General features: G+C 40.8%; 1 protein-coding gene across 1 annotated transcript in view; it reads left to right on the top strand.

Moving 5' to 3' along the window:
- The window catches only part of NIPSNAP2 (nipsnap homolog 2), a 39,210-nt gene extending 27,888 nt beyond the window's left edge, over positions 1-11,322 (top strand). The window contains exons 8-10 of the mRNA XM_047089373.1: positions 3,517-3,611; positions 8,524-8,607; positions 10,189-11,322. Coding sequence (XP_046945329.1) covers positions 3,517-3,611; positions 8,524-8,607; positions 10,189-10,253 — 244 coding nt within the window. The 3' untranslated portion in view covers positions 10,254-11,322. The remainder of the gene's footprint in view (positions 1-3,516; positions 3,612-8,523; positions 8,608-10,188) is intronic.
- The last annotated feature ends 2,014 nt before the right edge of the window (positions 11,323-13,336 follow it).

The raw sequence follows: 13,336 nt of genomic DNA, 5'->3' as shown, positions 1-13,336 counted from the left end.
TCACTATCAGTGAAAGACAGTTTTTCCCCACCTCTAAGTTAGAATGCACGTTAAAGTGATCTGCTTAATTTCAATAATTTACCAATCAGATTTGTAATTTTTGTAAAGCTATCAATCACTTAATTCTAGATATAAAGGTTAAAGAATTTAATATCATTTAGGGGTAGCCCATGGGAGCAATAGCAAGAGATCCCTCCTTCACCACAAAAGAGCCTAAAAGCTTGGGTCACCCTCAGAGTTGAGCTTATGGGTATGAGAGCTGAGATGTACAAATTGATCTTAAGGAGGCTGGCTTTATCACTCCCACTGTGGTTGCCCTTGCTCTGATCCTATACCCCGCTGCTTCCTTGATGTTCTAATTCAGTTGCTATGAAGTTTTCCTCCAGGACAAAAATGTACTGGTCAAGCCAACTCAGATATCTTGTCCCCCAAGAGTACTGTCTCACGGTAGATATTAGTAGATTGATATCCTTGTTCATATGCCCCCAACTCTTCTAAATTAACTATAATGAATCTATCTTCCCAAGTCCTGTCAATTCTGACACCCTGATGACAGACTTTAGGCCAAAACGTGTTGATGTAAATTTACTGGGTAGTCTGTGGTGGGAGGTCTCCAGCTGTGCTTTTCTGGGTGACCTCCCTGTATCATTCAAGCCACTTTTTTCATTTTTAAGTTTGATTCTAGAAAACTGCTTTTGGGAAACATACATTTTCTAAAAATAGTTTTAGGATTTCAGATGCATCACTAAATATCAATTAGTTGGTACAAATATGAAAGAAGGTGTTTAAGGAACTGACACGTTTGCAGTAGGAAATTTTAAAAGGAAAGTATAAGACAAGTGCAAATTTTTAGTCAATTTAATCACAATTTCTTTTTTTTGTGTTTTGATTTTCTTTTATTTTCACAATGTTTTATAATATCCCATATACAAGACCTATAAACTTTTCATTTCTAGCCTTTCAACATTTTTTATTATATCATTAAAAGTATCATTTATAAAATCTCCATTTTTTTAAATTAGGATATAGAGATGAATTAGAATTTGTACCTTGACTCTATAAGGCAACTGATGAATTCACTTATTTTGTTTGTTTTGTTTTTCTTTTTTTGTCTTTTCAAAACTCCTTTTATTTTATTTTTTATTGTTTTAAATTTACATCCAAATTAGCTAGCATATAGTGCAACAATGATTTCAGGAGTAGATTCCTTAGTGCCCCTTACCCATTTAGCCCCTCCCCCCTCCGACAACCCCTCCAGTAACCCTCAGTTTGTTCTCCATATTTATGAGTCACTTCTGTTTTGTTCCCCTCCCTGTTTTTATATTATTTTTGTTTCCTTTCCCTTATGTTCATCTGTTTTGTCTCTTAAAGTCCTCATATGAGTGAAGTCATACAATTTTTGTCTTTCTCTGACTAATTTCACTTAGCATAATACCCTCCAGTTCCATCCACATAGTTGCAAATGGCAAGATTTCATTCTTTTTGATTGCTGAATAATACTCCATTGTATATACATATACCACATCTTCTTTATCCATTCATCCATCGATGGACATGTGGGCCCTTTCCATACTTTGGCTATTGTTGATAGTGCTACTATAAACATGGGGGTGCATGTGTCCCTTTGAAACAGCACACCTGTATCCCGTGGATAAATGCCTAGTAGTGCAATTGCTGGGTCCTAGGGTAGTTCTATTTTTAGTTTTTTGAGGAACCTCCATACTGTTTTTCAGAGTGGCTGCACCAGCTTGCATTCCCACCAACAATGCAAGAGAGCCTCTTTCTCCACATCCTTGCCAACATCTGTTGTTGCCTGGATTGTTAATGTTAGCCATTCTGACAGGTGTGAGGTGGTGTCTCATTGTGGTTTTGATTTGTGTTTCCCTGATGATGAGTGATGTGGAGCATTTTTTCATGTGTTGGTTGGGCATCTGGATGTCTTCTTTGGAGAAGTGTCTATCCATGTCTTTTGCCCATTTCTTCACTGGATTATTTGTTTTTTAGTTGTTGAGTTTGATAAGTTCTTTATAGATTGGATACTAACCCTTTATCTGATATGTCATTTTCAAATATCTTCTCCCATTCTGTCAGTTGCCTTTTAGTTTTGCTGACTGTTTCCTTCGCTGTGCAGAAACTTTTTATTTTGATGAGGTCCCAGTAGTTCATTTTTGCTTTTGTTTACCTTGCCTCCAGAGATGTGTTGAGTAAGAAGTTGCTACGGCCAAGGTCAAAGAGGTTTTTGCCTGCTTTCTCCTTGAGGATTTTGATGGCTTCCTGTCTTACATTTAGGTCTTTTATCCATTTTGAGTTTATTTTTGTGTATGGTGTAAGAAAGTGGTCCAGGTTCATTTTTATGCATGTCGCTGTCCAGTTTTCCCAGCACCACTTGCTGAAGAGACTGTCTTTATTCCATTGGATACTCTTTCCTGCTTTGTCAAAGATTAGTTGGCCATACGTTTGTGGGTCCATTTCTGGGTTCTGTATTCTGTTCCATTGACCTGAGTGTCTGTTCTTGTGCCAGTACCATACTGTCTTGATGATGACAGCTTTGTAGTATAGCTTGAAGTCTAGGATTGTGATGCCTCCAGCTTTGGTTTTCTTTTTCAAGATAATCAGAATTTCATGTTATACACAGACATATGTGTGTATATATATATATATATGTATATATATATATATATATATACACATATTCTCCCACACATAGGAATGCCATTTGGTACTCATTTTCCTGATGGTTCATTCTGGTAAGGGGGAAAAAAAAACACAAGAGGCAGAATCTTTTTCTTTCATTTTTTTATTGAGATATAATTGACACACATGTTAAATTAGTTTCAGGTGTATAGCACAGTGATTGGGCAAGTGTAGCTACCTTCTGTCACCATACAACACTATTATAATACCACGAGGCAGTTCCAGTTTTGATAGTGATGGTATATCAGCAGGAAGCTCCACATTCATGTTTTTCCATGTGCTGTCCAAGAGGTTGAAGAATCTCCCTTCGAGTTTAGAGAGCTCATGTGTCTTCCAGAAATCATGGTCTGCAGCTGCTTTGAGGGTGTGCTCCCTTCTCCTCTGTCTTAAACCCCACTCTCCAGGGGTGGCCCCTGTCTCCCTTAGATAGAGTAACTCTTGGCATCTTGAGTGTTCTAATATCCAGGTTTTCCTCACTTTCCCTCAGCAGGTTCTTGGAGAAGCAATTCTGTTTAAGTTGACAGGTCCTATCCTCTGCCAATTTTCTTGACTTTATGTCAAGAATCAGGAGTGCAACCATGTACTCTGAAACATTGATTTTGTTTAGTCATTACTGTCCATTTCCCCTAAAAATGACTCTTCTAGTTACAGAAAAGTACATTTACATCTTATATAGGTTCTGTATATTAAAATAACATTCGATTGCATTTGGTAGTTAAAAAACAGTCTTCATATTGAACAACTTGCTCTGAGGATAGAAAAAATCTGATTCTTTTTAATGTACCTGATTCAGTATCTGAACATTGTCATTGTCCCTTACAGGGCTCGTGCAATTCGCTTCAGACAGGATGGTAATGAAGCAGTTGGAGGATTCTTCTCTCAGATTGGGCAGCTATATATGGTGCATCATCTTTGGGGTATGTATTTTTTCCTTCATTTTTGTGTTACTGGGATTTCAGGGTTCATTACCAAATAAGTTAAACTAGGCAATAAAGCACATCTCAAGTCAGTAACTTTAAACACCGTAGCAAATCCAAACATCATAGATGGAAAGTAAATGCTGGGCTATCTACAAAGAAAGAGGTCAACAGTGATGAACTATCTACAAGGAAAGAGGTCAACAGTGAAAGGCCCGTAGATTTGTGGCACATTAGCAGCTGACGTGGGAGTGGGAATAGTGGTGAAAGGAACGGGCAGCCGTGGGAGAGGGAAGATGGTAAAACTGTTGTCCCTTTCTAGACACTTCCCATGACTCCTCAGAAACAATCCTGCATTTTACCAGAGAGACACCTCCCCACACACTCATTCGCTGCCTGCCTTGTGTCTGATTACATTGTCCAGAGGCCCTTCTCTGTGTACTTTTCCAACCCTGCCCACTTTCGTTTGGCACCATCTTTAGTATCTCTCAGGGCCTGACTCAGGTGTGCCCCCTCGCCCCCCCAATGAGTGTCACTCTCCTCTTGAACCCCCAGAACCCAGTATCATGTAGGTCGTCACGTTGTGGCTATTTGTGTCTGTCTCCCTGCTAAGAACAGGAATTAGGTCTAAGTAATAGCTTGGTACATTCTGGGCACGTCTGTATGTTTATTAAAGTTTTTGTGGGTTTTTTTCAAATGTTTGTTTATTTTGAGAGAGAGAGAGAGAGAGAGAGAGAGAGAGAATACCAGTAGAGGAAAGGCAGAGAGAGGGGAACAGAACCTGAAGCCGGCTCTGCACTGATGGCAGTAAGCCCAACGTGGGGCCCGAACCCACGAACTGTGAGATCATGACCTGGGCCAAGGTCCATTGCTCGACCGACTGAGCCACCAAGGCACCCCTATTTATTAAAGTTTAAAAAATGAAAAGTGGAAATCATTTCCAGACCATATTAATAAACTGAGATGTTTGACTGCTCAGTCCCACCACTTGCTGCACCCTGACAGCCTGCTGTGTTAGCGTGGCAGGCTTACAAAGATAAGTGACAGGGCTAATGAAGGATTAAGACAACATAAGGGATATGCCATGAGGCAATGTGTGATCAGTAACATAGTTCTATTTGGGGCACTCCCAGCGCTTAAAGGGATATAAACTTACATGTAGTTGAGGAAAATCAGTGAAAGGTGAATATGAGCTAGACTTTCGGATCTAAATAGGTTGCAGGTAAAGTCAAGCAGGAAGGGCTAGAACAGTGATGGAGATACGGGAATTTTTATAAACAGTGGTCAGAAAACTACAAATAGTGCAGACTGGCTAAATGGTAAGAGACCTGCTGAGGACCTAAGTCTGAAGTGGATAACTTGAGGCAAGAAAAGTAGTTTTTACACCATCAGGGTCTGGGGAAGAGACCCCCATCCTCACCTCCACCAATCACTGCTTCAACCAGTTGCTGATCTCAGCTGCACACACTGGGCCTCCCTGGTGTGTAAGCAACTGAAAATCCTGCACCAAATAATAGATGCTCCCACGAGCATCAGGTGCAACGTTGTCCTAGGGACCTTGGTTCTCTAGCTAACTGGGATTTGACTTCATAAATATCAGAGTTGTCAAATATAATAGATTTGGGAACAAATCTTCAAAACATATGTCCCTGCCTTTAGAGATTATGCTAAACATAATTTAACCTTTATGGGTTGAAGGTAGGGGTGAAGTCGTTTTGTTTTGTTTTTTTTTTAAATAATTATGTGGTCGGGGCGCCTGGGTGGCGCAGTCGGTTAAGCGTCCGACTTCAGCCAGGTCACGATCTCGCGGTCCGTGAGTTCGAGCCCCGCGTCAGGCTCTGGGCTGATGGCTCAGAGCCTGGAGCCTGCTTCCGATTCTGTGTCTCCCTCTCTCTCTGCCCCTCCCCCGTTCATGCTCTGTCTCTCTCTGTCCCAAAAATAAATAAACGTTGAAAAAAAAAAAATTTAAATAATTATGTGGTCTGGGGCGCCTGGGTGGCGCAGTCGGTTAAGCGTCCGACTTCAGCCAGGTCACGATCTCGCGGTCCGTGAGTTCGAGCCCCGCGTCAGGCTCTGGGCTGATGGCTCAGAGCCTGGAGCCTGCTTCCGATTCTGTGTCTCCCTCTCTCTCTGCCCCTCCCCCGTTCATGCTCTGTCTCTCTCTGTCCCAAAAATAAATAAACGTTGAAAAAAAAAAAATTTAAATAATTATGTGGTCTGGGGCGCCTGGGTGGCGCAGTCGGTTAAGCGTCCGACTTCAGCCAGGTCACGATCTCGCGGTCCGTGAGTTCGAGCCCCGCGTCAGGCTCTGGGCTGATGGCTCAGAGCCTGGAGCCTGTTTCCGATTCTGTGTCTCCCTCTCTCTCTGCCCCTCCCCCGTTCATGCTCTGTCTCTCTCTGTCCCCCCCAAAAAATAAATAAACGTTGGAAAAAAAAAATTAAAAAAAAAAATAAATAATTATGTGGTCTGTCTGGAGGATATAAACTGAAAAGTCAGACCTCTTCCCTCACCTTCCCCTCAGGCTTGGCTCCTGCGCACCTTCCCAGACACCCTCGGTATCTGAGCACAGGAACTTGATGGTCAGGGTTGCCATGTGCTTTGACTCTCAGGCAGAGGGCAAGCCATGTACCCACTCCACTCATGTCAGGGTTTCCAGTGTGTCTGGATAGGGACTCGCGGGTGACAGAGCAGACAGGCACTGGCGGGTGTAAGTGGCAGAGCTCTGACAGAAGCTGTGGGGAGCATAGGCCCTCAACTCTGTCCCATGGGGAGGACTTAAGGCTTCACAACAGCAGTTGACAAGGAGTTCACCAAGATGCTCCTCCATGCAGAGACGCAGAAGCCAGGAACAGTGTGGTGCTCTGGCATTGGAGAGCGGCCAGATTGCGGCATGTGTCTTTTCTTAGGCAGTACTCTTCTCTACCTTCCTTTGTTGTCCCCAGTCAGTGTCCCAAATGTCCACTACCCTATTATATAGGAAAAAGTATCGAGATATGCAGAGATGAATTCTCAGTAGCCTGCCCCAAAAACTTACCCTCACTTTTCCACATTTGTTAGAGAACCACGTTTATCAGGCACCTCCAGCGTGTTATTTTCTGCATCATTCTCTTTAATCCTCACCACTACAAACCACAATGAGGTACCTGTGCCTCACAAATGATAAATCAATCACCTAGAATCGTCAGTAACTGAACCAGGCTCAGACTTGGGCACTTCTGGCTTTTTCAAAGCAGATCATTCTACAACACAGCACCTCTTCCTTTTACCCTCGCACTTGATGCCATTCCTTCCTCACCTTCCTTCAGGCCCTGCTCCTTCCATCTGTTCCACCACCCCCATCTATGGGCTCCCTCTCCCCAGTAATATGAACATGCCCAAGTGCTTCCTGCCTTTAAAAAGCCTCAAACCCAAGTGTCCACTGATGGATAAACAGATAAACAAAATGTGGTATGTATATATAATAGAACATTGTTTCCATAAAAAGGAACGAAATGCCAATACGTGTTTCAACATAAATGAGCCTTGAAAACATTAGATTCCGCTTACATGAGGTGCCTAGCATAGGCAAATTCATAGAGACAGAATGCAGGGTAGAGGCTCCTAGGGGCTGCCTGGAGGGGAAAATGGGAAGTTAGTGTTCAGTGGATACAGAGTTTTAATTTGGGATGGTGAAAAAGTTTCAGAGATGGATAATAAATTGGGATGATTGTGAATTACTTAATGCCACCTAATTGTACATTTTAAAATGGTTAAAAGTTAATTTTGCTATGCATATTTTACCAAATTAAAAAAATTTTAACTAAGAAAATTAAAAAACTGAAATTAAAAAAAAGAACACAGCCCTTTCCAACCTGTTCCCTGCAAGGGGGAGTCACCACACAGTGCACCGGCCATGCACCTGCCCTCAGTTGGATGCTGCTGCTTATCATATGAATGCTAAATTGTTTTGCTCTGGGTGGTAAGAGGTAAAAGATTTCTTTTCCTTCTGTTTTTCAGCCTCTTCACAATTTTAGGTACTAAATTTATACTCTATTACTAGTTGAGGGAAATTTTATCTTTAGGTGATTAAGTTGCTATACCTACAAGGGTAGGTCTTCTCATAAGGAGAAAGAAGCCCTGTGAAGAATAGGGTGTGTGTCCCAGAATAGAGAAACTAGAAGCCCTGATTCTTGTCCTTTTAATCTTGTCTGACCCTGTCAAGAGGCATTTCCCTGGTGAGTAGTTGGAAGGATCTTGCCAGGCTGGGATTTGGCAACCAAGGCACCCAGATGAGATACCTGAATTGTACCATGTGACACCAAGGACTGTGATACCTTTGACCATGCTCTTCTCTCCACCTGGCATGCCTTTGTCTTCTGTTACTATCTGTCAGTGACATTCTTTTCAACCTCTGAGCCCGACCCACCTGGTCAAATCACACCTTCCAGACACCTCTCTCCAGTCTCCTCCCTGTTCCTGTGGGCTCTGTTCTCAAGTATTCCACAGTGCTCAACAGTTGACCTTGTCTTTACTTATCTTTTTGTTCTCCACTGCATTGAACACAGTCTCTCACCCAGATAATTGTAGTGCTTTGGAAATGTTGAACAAAATTGAATATTGCTTAATTATAGTCTGACAGTTTCTGGTTATGAGTTTAACATTATTGAAGAACCTCGGTTTGAAAGGTAGGTCTTGAATCCACTAGACTGTAAAATTTAAAGATCTGTTTATTTGCTTCTCTCACAAGGCCTAACATAATTTTTCTCAGAATAACCAACTCACAATTATCCCAGCTTAGTACTAAATTCCCTCAATAGTTGCTTTGAGAAAACCAGCTGAGCAGCTGTATCAGTACTTGCTGGACATAGCTAGTGGAATGCAGGACAGTGTGTTTGGATTAAGTCTTGTTTCTTCCGTGTGGTTATTTTTCAGCTTACAAGGATCTTCAGACCAGGGAAGATATACGGAATGCAGCATGGCATAAACATGGCTGGGAAGAATTGGTGTATTATACAGGTAACATTTTCAAGACATAAAACTTGTCATTCTTCTCATCTTACTGTTTTATGTTCTTTCACCCTAAAGCTAATATGTTACTTTTTAATTAATTTATTTATTTTTAAGTAATCTCTGCACCCAACGTGGACCTCGAACTCACGACTCTGAGCTCAAGTGTCGCATGCTCTTCTGACTGAGCCAGTTAGGTGCCCCTTGTACTTTTTTTTTTAAGTAGTATGTTGCTCTAGGATGGTGAATCATAAGTTTGGGGGGATGAAGATTAGTCAGATTTTTCTTTAATAGTTGCATGACTTCTTTTCAATAAGGAATTTTCATTCTTTCAAGTATGTTTGTGGGGAGCCTGGCTGGCTCAGTCAGTGGAGCATGCAACTCTTGATCTCAGAGTTGTAAGTTCGAGCCGCACATTGGGTGCAAAAAAAAAAAAAATCTTAAAAAAACAAAAAAAACTACATACGTTGTCTGGTACAGTTTCAGACCCTTGCATGATGTAAACTTCACATCATTACCTTTTTTTTTTGTATTTTTCTATATTTTCTGAATATTTATTATACAGTTTTTTCCTAAGCTTTCCCTTTCTCATCAAAATTATCTGTTCCCAAAAACATTATAATTTAATACAGCAATTAAAAATTTTGAAAATTGACATTTTGACTTTCTGTATGTACATGTCTGTGCATGCGCATGCATACCTGCATGCATGTATGCTATGAAATCCTGGTTGTTTGATTTTTGTAAGAACAGTTGGGCTGAATACAACCCAGAAATACTGACACAGGTAATAAGTACCAATCATGTTGCATTTCAGGTACATTTAAGCTCATATACTACTAACAAAAATCAAAGAGTAGTTTGTTCTAGAAAATAAGTATTATCTTGTCTTTTAGTTCAAAACACCATATTATTGCATGTGACTTTGTTGCCTGTTCTTACAGTTTCATTAGTTTCCAGAGGCCTATTTTATTCAGCAGTGACAGTTTTTGAAGTACCGTGTATCTTTTCCTTTACAGAGTATAGTCAAATGCAGTATTATTTGATTTTATACAACTTTATTTAAAATTTTTCAATGTTTATATATTTTTGAGAGATACAGAGAGACTGAGTGTGAGTAGGGAAGGGCAGAGAGAGGGGGAGACAAGCAGGCTCCAGGATCTGAGCTGTCAGCACAGAGCCTGATGCAGGGCTCGAACCCACACAGGGTGAGATCGTGACCTGAGCGAAAGTCGGACACCCAACCGACTGAGCCACCCAGGCACCCCTATATAACTTTATTTTAGTTCAAAGTTCTCAACCTTTTGATAAAGCACCATTTTTCTTAAAACATGGACTTTCCTAATTCCCTACAAATGAAACACATCTCCAGACAGAATCTGCTTTAATTCTAATAACATCTCATAGGATGTTAATTGATCTACCATTAGCTTGTACATTTCTGCCCCTGAGATCAGTCCTATATTTTCCTCTATTCTGATTTTAAGCAACATGTCCTCTGAACGTTCTCAGCAACATATTCGTTAATGTATATTTACCATAATCTGTTTAGAAAAGAACAAGCACGGTAATCTTGATCCTTGTTTTCAGTCCCACTTATTCAGGAAATGGAATCCAGAATCATGATCCCACTGAAGACCTCACCCCTCCAGTAAAGCTGCAGATTTTAGATGTGCCTACATAAATTTATGTGACAAGTATTTGTCATAAACTAATTTTAATTGTATATCAAGTGAAAAAGAAACACTGAAGTGTAAACTGCTGTATATAGCTTATGAGAGACCTCTTTTCTTTAAAATTTACATAATCACAAGAAAGGAAACTATTATAGTTTGATTGTAACAGTCCTCAAATATACCTTATACCAACCACCAGCCACCCCTCCCCACCCTCTGGGAAAAGAGGGCCCAAATTAAAATTTGAATCCTCTCCAAATAGGAATCTAACCATGAAAAAAAAAGTTAGCAATTTCTTTATAAAAAGCAAATCTGTTTTATAATTACAGATTTTTAGGCAAATTTCTTGTATCAGGAAGAAATATAAATTTTGTCATGTTACTCTAGCAGTTATTTCTGAGTCTCAGACCAGGAACAAATTCTGAGTGTACCCGATACCTGAAAGTGTTTTAATTCTCTCTCCTGTTTAATTGGTCAGCATAGTAAATGACGTGTCATTACTAAGCTGGTAGTGGTTGCTAAGGTACATTTAATCAGTAACTCAGTCTTTACCTAGTATATTGTGATGGCTCTATATGAGGGGAAATAATGTGTCATATGTGATTCTGAAATGAACGCCTTGAATAGCACTAATTTTTATTTGTATATTTTTCTATAACAAATTGAGTAGCATTAAGAAAAGAGGTTTTATTTTGTAAACAATCATTTGTGACCTCAGACATTCTGTAGTTAATATTTTAGTAAGCTCACAGCAGATACTTCCAAGATTATGTATGAGGGGTGGTGCATGTTGAGATTTAAATTGGAATAAAGCTGCCTACTTTGTCTAGCTCTGATTTAGTTTTTTAATACAGTGTGCCAATTTTGTGACTGTAATCATGTGCAAGTCCTGTTGAAGTGAAAAATTAGGTCTGACCCCCAAATTAAAGAATTTATGTGTAAAATAAAGTGTGAATAATTCTCATATCAAATGTCAAACTTTTACATGTGAATGGTTTTCTCCAAGAACATATAAAAGTCAATAAAACATCTTGATTTTCACATATGACATGTTTGCAGTCTTTTTTTATGAACTTGTGCTAAGAATGACCCTGTACCTCTTGAAAAATAGCTTGTCCCTGTGAAGTGGGCATATGTGAGTCTATAGAGCAAAATATTAAATAAGCTCACGAGCTTCTAACTAGCCATTGAACAAGGTGTTTTGGGAAACAGGCTTTGTGTACCAGTGCATGGAGTTTGGGGGGTTGGGGCAGCGGTCAGAAGAACAGGCCCTTTCAAGGCCATGCGCTGCTCCTTGATGAGGTACTTCCCTCTTTGGTGTTCTGTTCCCTTAACCTATAAAACGGGGAGGTGGAACCCAATGACATTTAACATCCCTTCAGCTCTGAATTTTGTAACTGGCTCTTCTTAATGCCACAGAAAGCAGTAGGAGAGAGAGGACATAGTGAGCTCTGGCATAGAAACCTGCATTTTCGGGGCCCCTGAGTGGCTCAGTCGGTTGAGCATCTGACTCTTGACTTTGGCTCAGGTCATGATCTCATGGTTCAGGGGATTGAGCCCCATGTCGGGCTCTGTGCTGACAGTGTGGAGCCTGCTTGGGATTCTCTCTCTCCGTTTCTCTCTTTGCCCCAACCCCCACTTTTCTCAAAAAAAAACCAAAAAAAACACTAAACTAAAAACATGCATCTTAACAATTCTGATTAGATGCTCAGAGCATGTTTGTAGGATGTGAGTGAAAGAACTGTTTATATTAACTTTCTAAACTGTATAAAGAAAAATGGTAGAATTAGTAATACTAGTAAAGATGATCTAGCTATTCAGAACTGGAAAAAAATTGCTGGGAACAGACTTTTCACTAACAAATTGTGTGGACTTAAAGTGAACCATGCAGAAGTCAGGAATTTTCTATCATTCACTGGGCTTATTAGGGTTCTCCAGAGAAACAGAACAAATAGGATATCTAGATACCCACATATACAAAAAGAGACTTACAGGAATTGGCTACTGCGGCTATGGAAGCCAAGAAGTCCCACAGTCTGTCATCTGCCAGCTAGAGAACCAAGAAAACCAGGGGTATAATTCTGTCCAAGTCCAAAGGTCTGAGAATCAGGAGAGCTGATGGCTTAACTTCCAGTCCAAAGTCAGAGGGCCAAGAACCAGGAGCTCCAGTATCTGAGAGCAGAAGGTGAACATCCCAGCTCAAGCAGAGTGAATCTGCCCTTCCTTTACCTTGTTCCATTTGGGCCTCCAAAAGATTGAGTGATGCCCACCTACATTAATGAGGAGGGGTCTTTTATTCATTCTGTTGAATAAAATGCTGATCTTCCAGAAACACCCTCACAGACATACCCATAAATAATGTTTTACCAGCTATCTGGACATCCCTGAGGCCAGTCAAGCTGACACAAAATTAACCATCACAACTGAGCTCACAGTTGTGGGATGAGTTGGATGAGGCTCCCCAAATTGCCTCATCTACCCAATTCCCCATCCAGGGGCCCTTCCCCTGGTGAGCACTGGAATGTGCAAGAATGACATTTTCTTTTAGAAACAGTTATTCTCTTTTTGTGTTGCTTTCTTTTTATTTTGAGAGAGAGAAAGCACATGTGTGTGAAGGGGAAGGGGCAGAGAGGGAGGGAGGGAGAATCCCAAGCAGGCTCCATGCTGTCAGTGCAGAGCCCGATGCAGGGCTCAAACTCCCGAACCATGAGATCGTGACCTGAGCTGAAATCAAGTGTCAGAGGCTTAACCGAGGCCCAGGTGCCCCTTGTGTTGCTTTCTTAAAGGAGCTTTCTGTTCAGAAAAGCACAGAGCAACGAACTAAAATAGAGCTCTTTCAGAATACACCTACTCTGGGAAAAGGAATTTCTGTCCTAATTAAGTCATTGGATTTCACAATGCAGCCTGCCTCACACTAGGCTATAGTCTTTAGTCACGTCAACAAATAGTTTCTGTTATGTGCCAAGCACCAGACACCTAAAATAATATCATGAACAAAACGTGACCCCTGCCCTTGTGAAGCTTCCAGTACAGTGAAAGGAGTCTGGCAATTAAAACATAAA

The sequence above is a fragment of the Lynx rufus genome, unplaced genomic scaffold (assembly GCF_022079265.1).
Source record: "Lynx rufus isolate CCGP_SWC_20201006 ecotype Redwood Valley unplaced genomic scaffold, mLynRuf1.p SCAF_27, whole genome shotgun sequence".
NCBI lineage: Eukaryota > Metazoa > Chordata > Mammalia > Carnivora > Felidae > Lynx > Lynx rufus.
The sequence above is the reverse complement of the archived record's forward strand: the minus strand, read 5'-3'. Positions and strand labels throughout refer to the sequence as shown.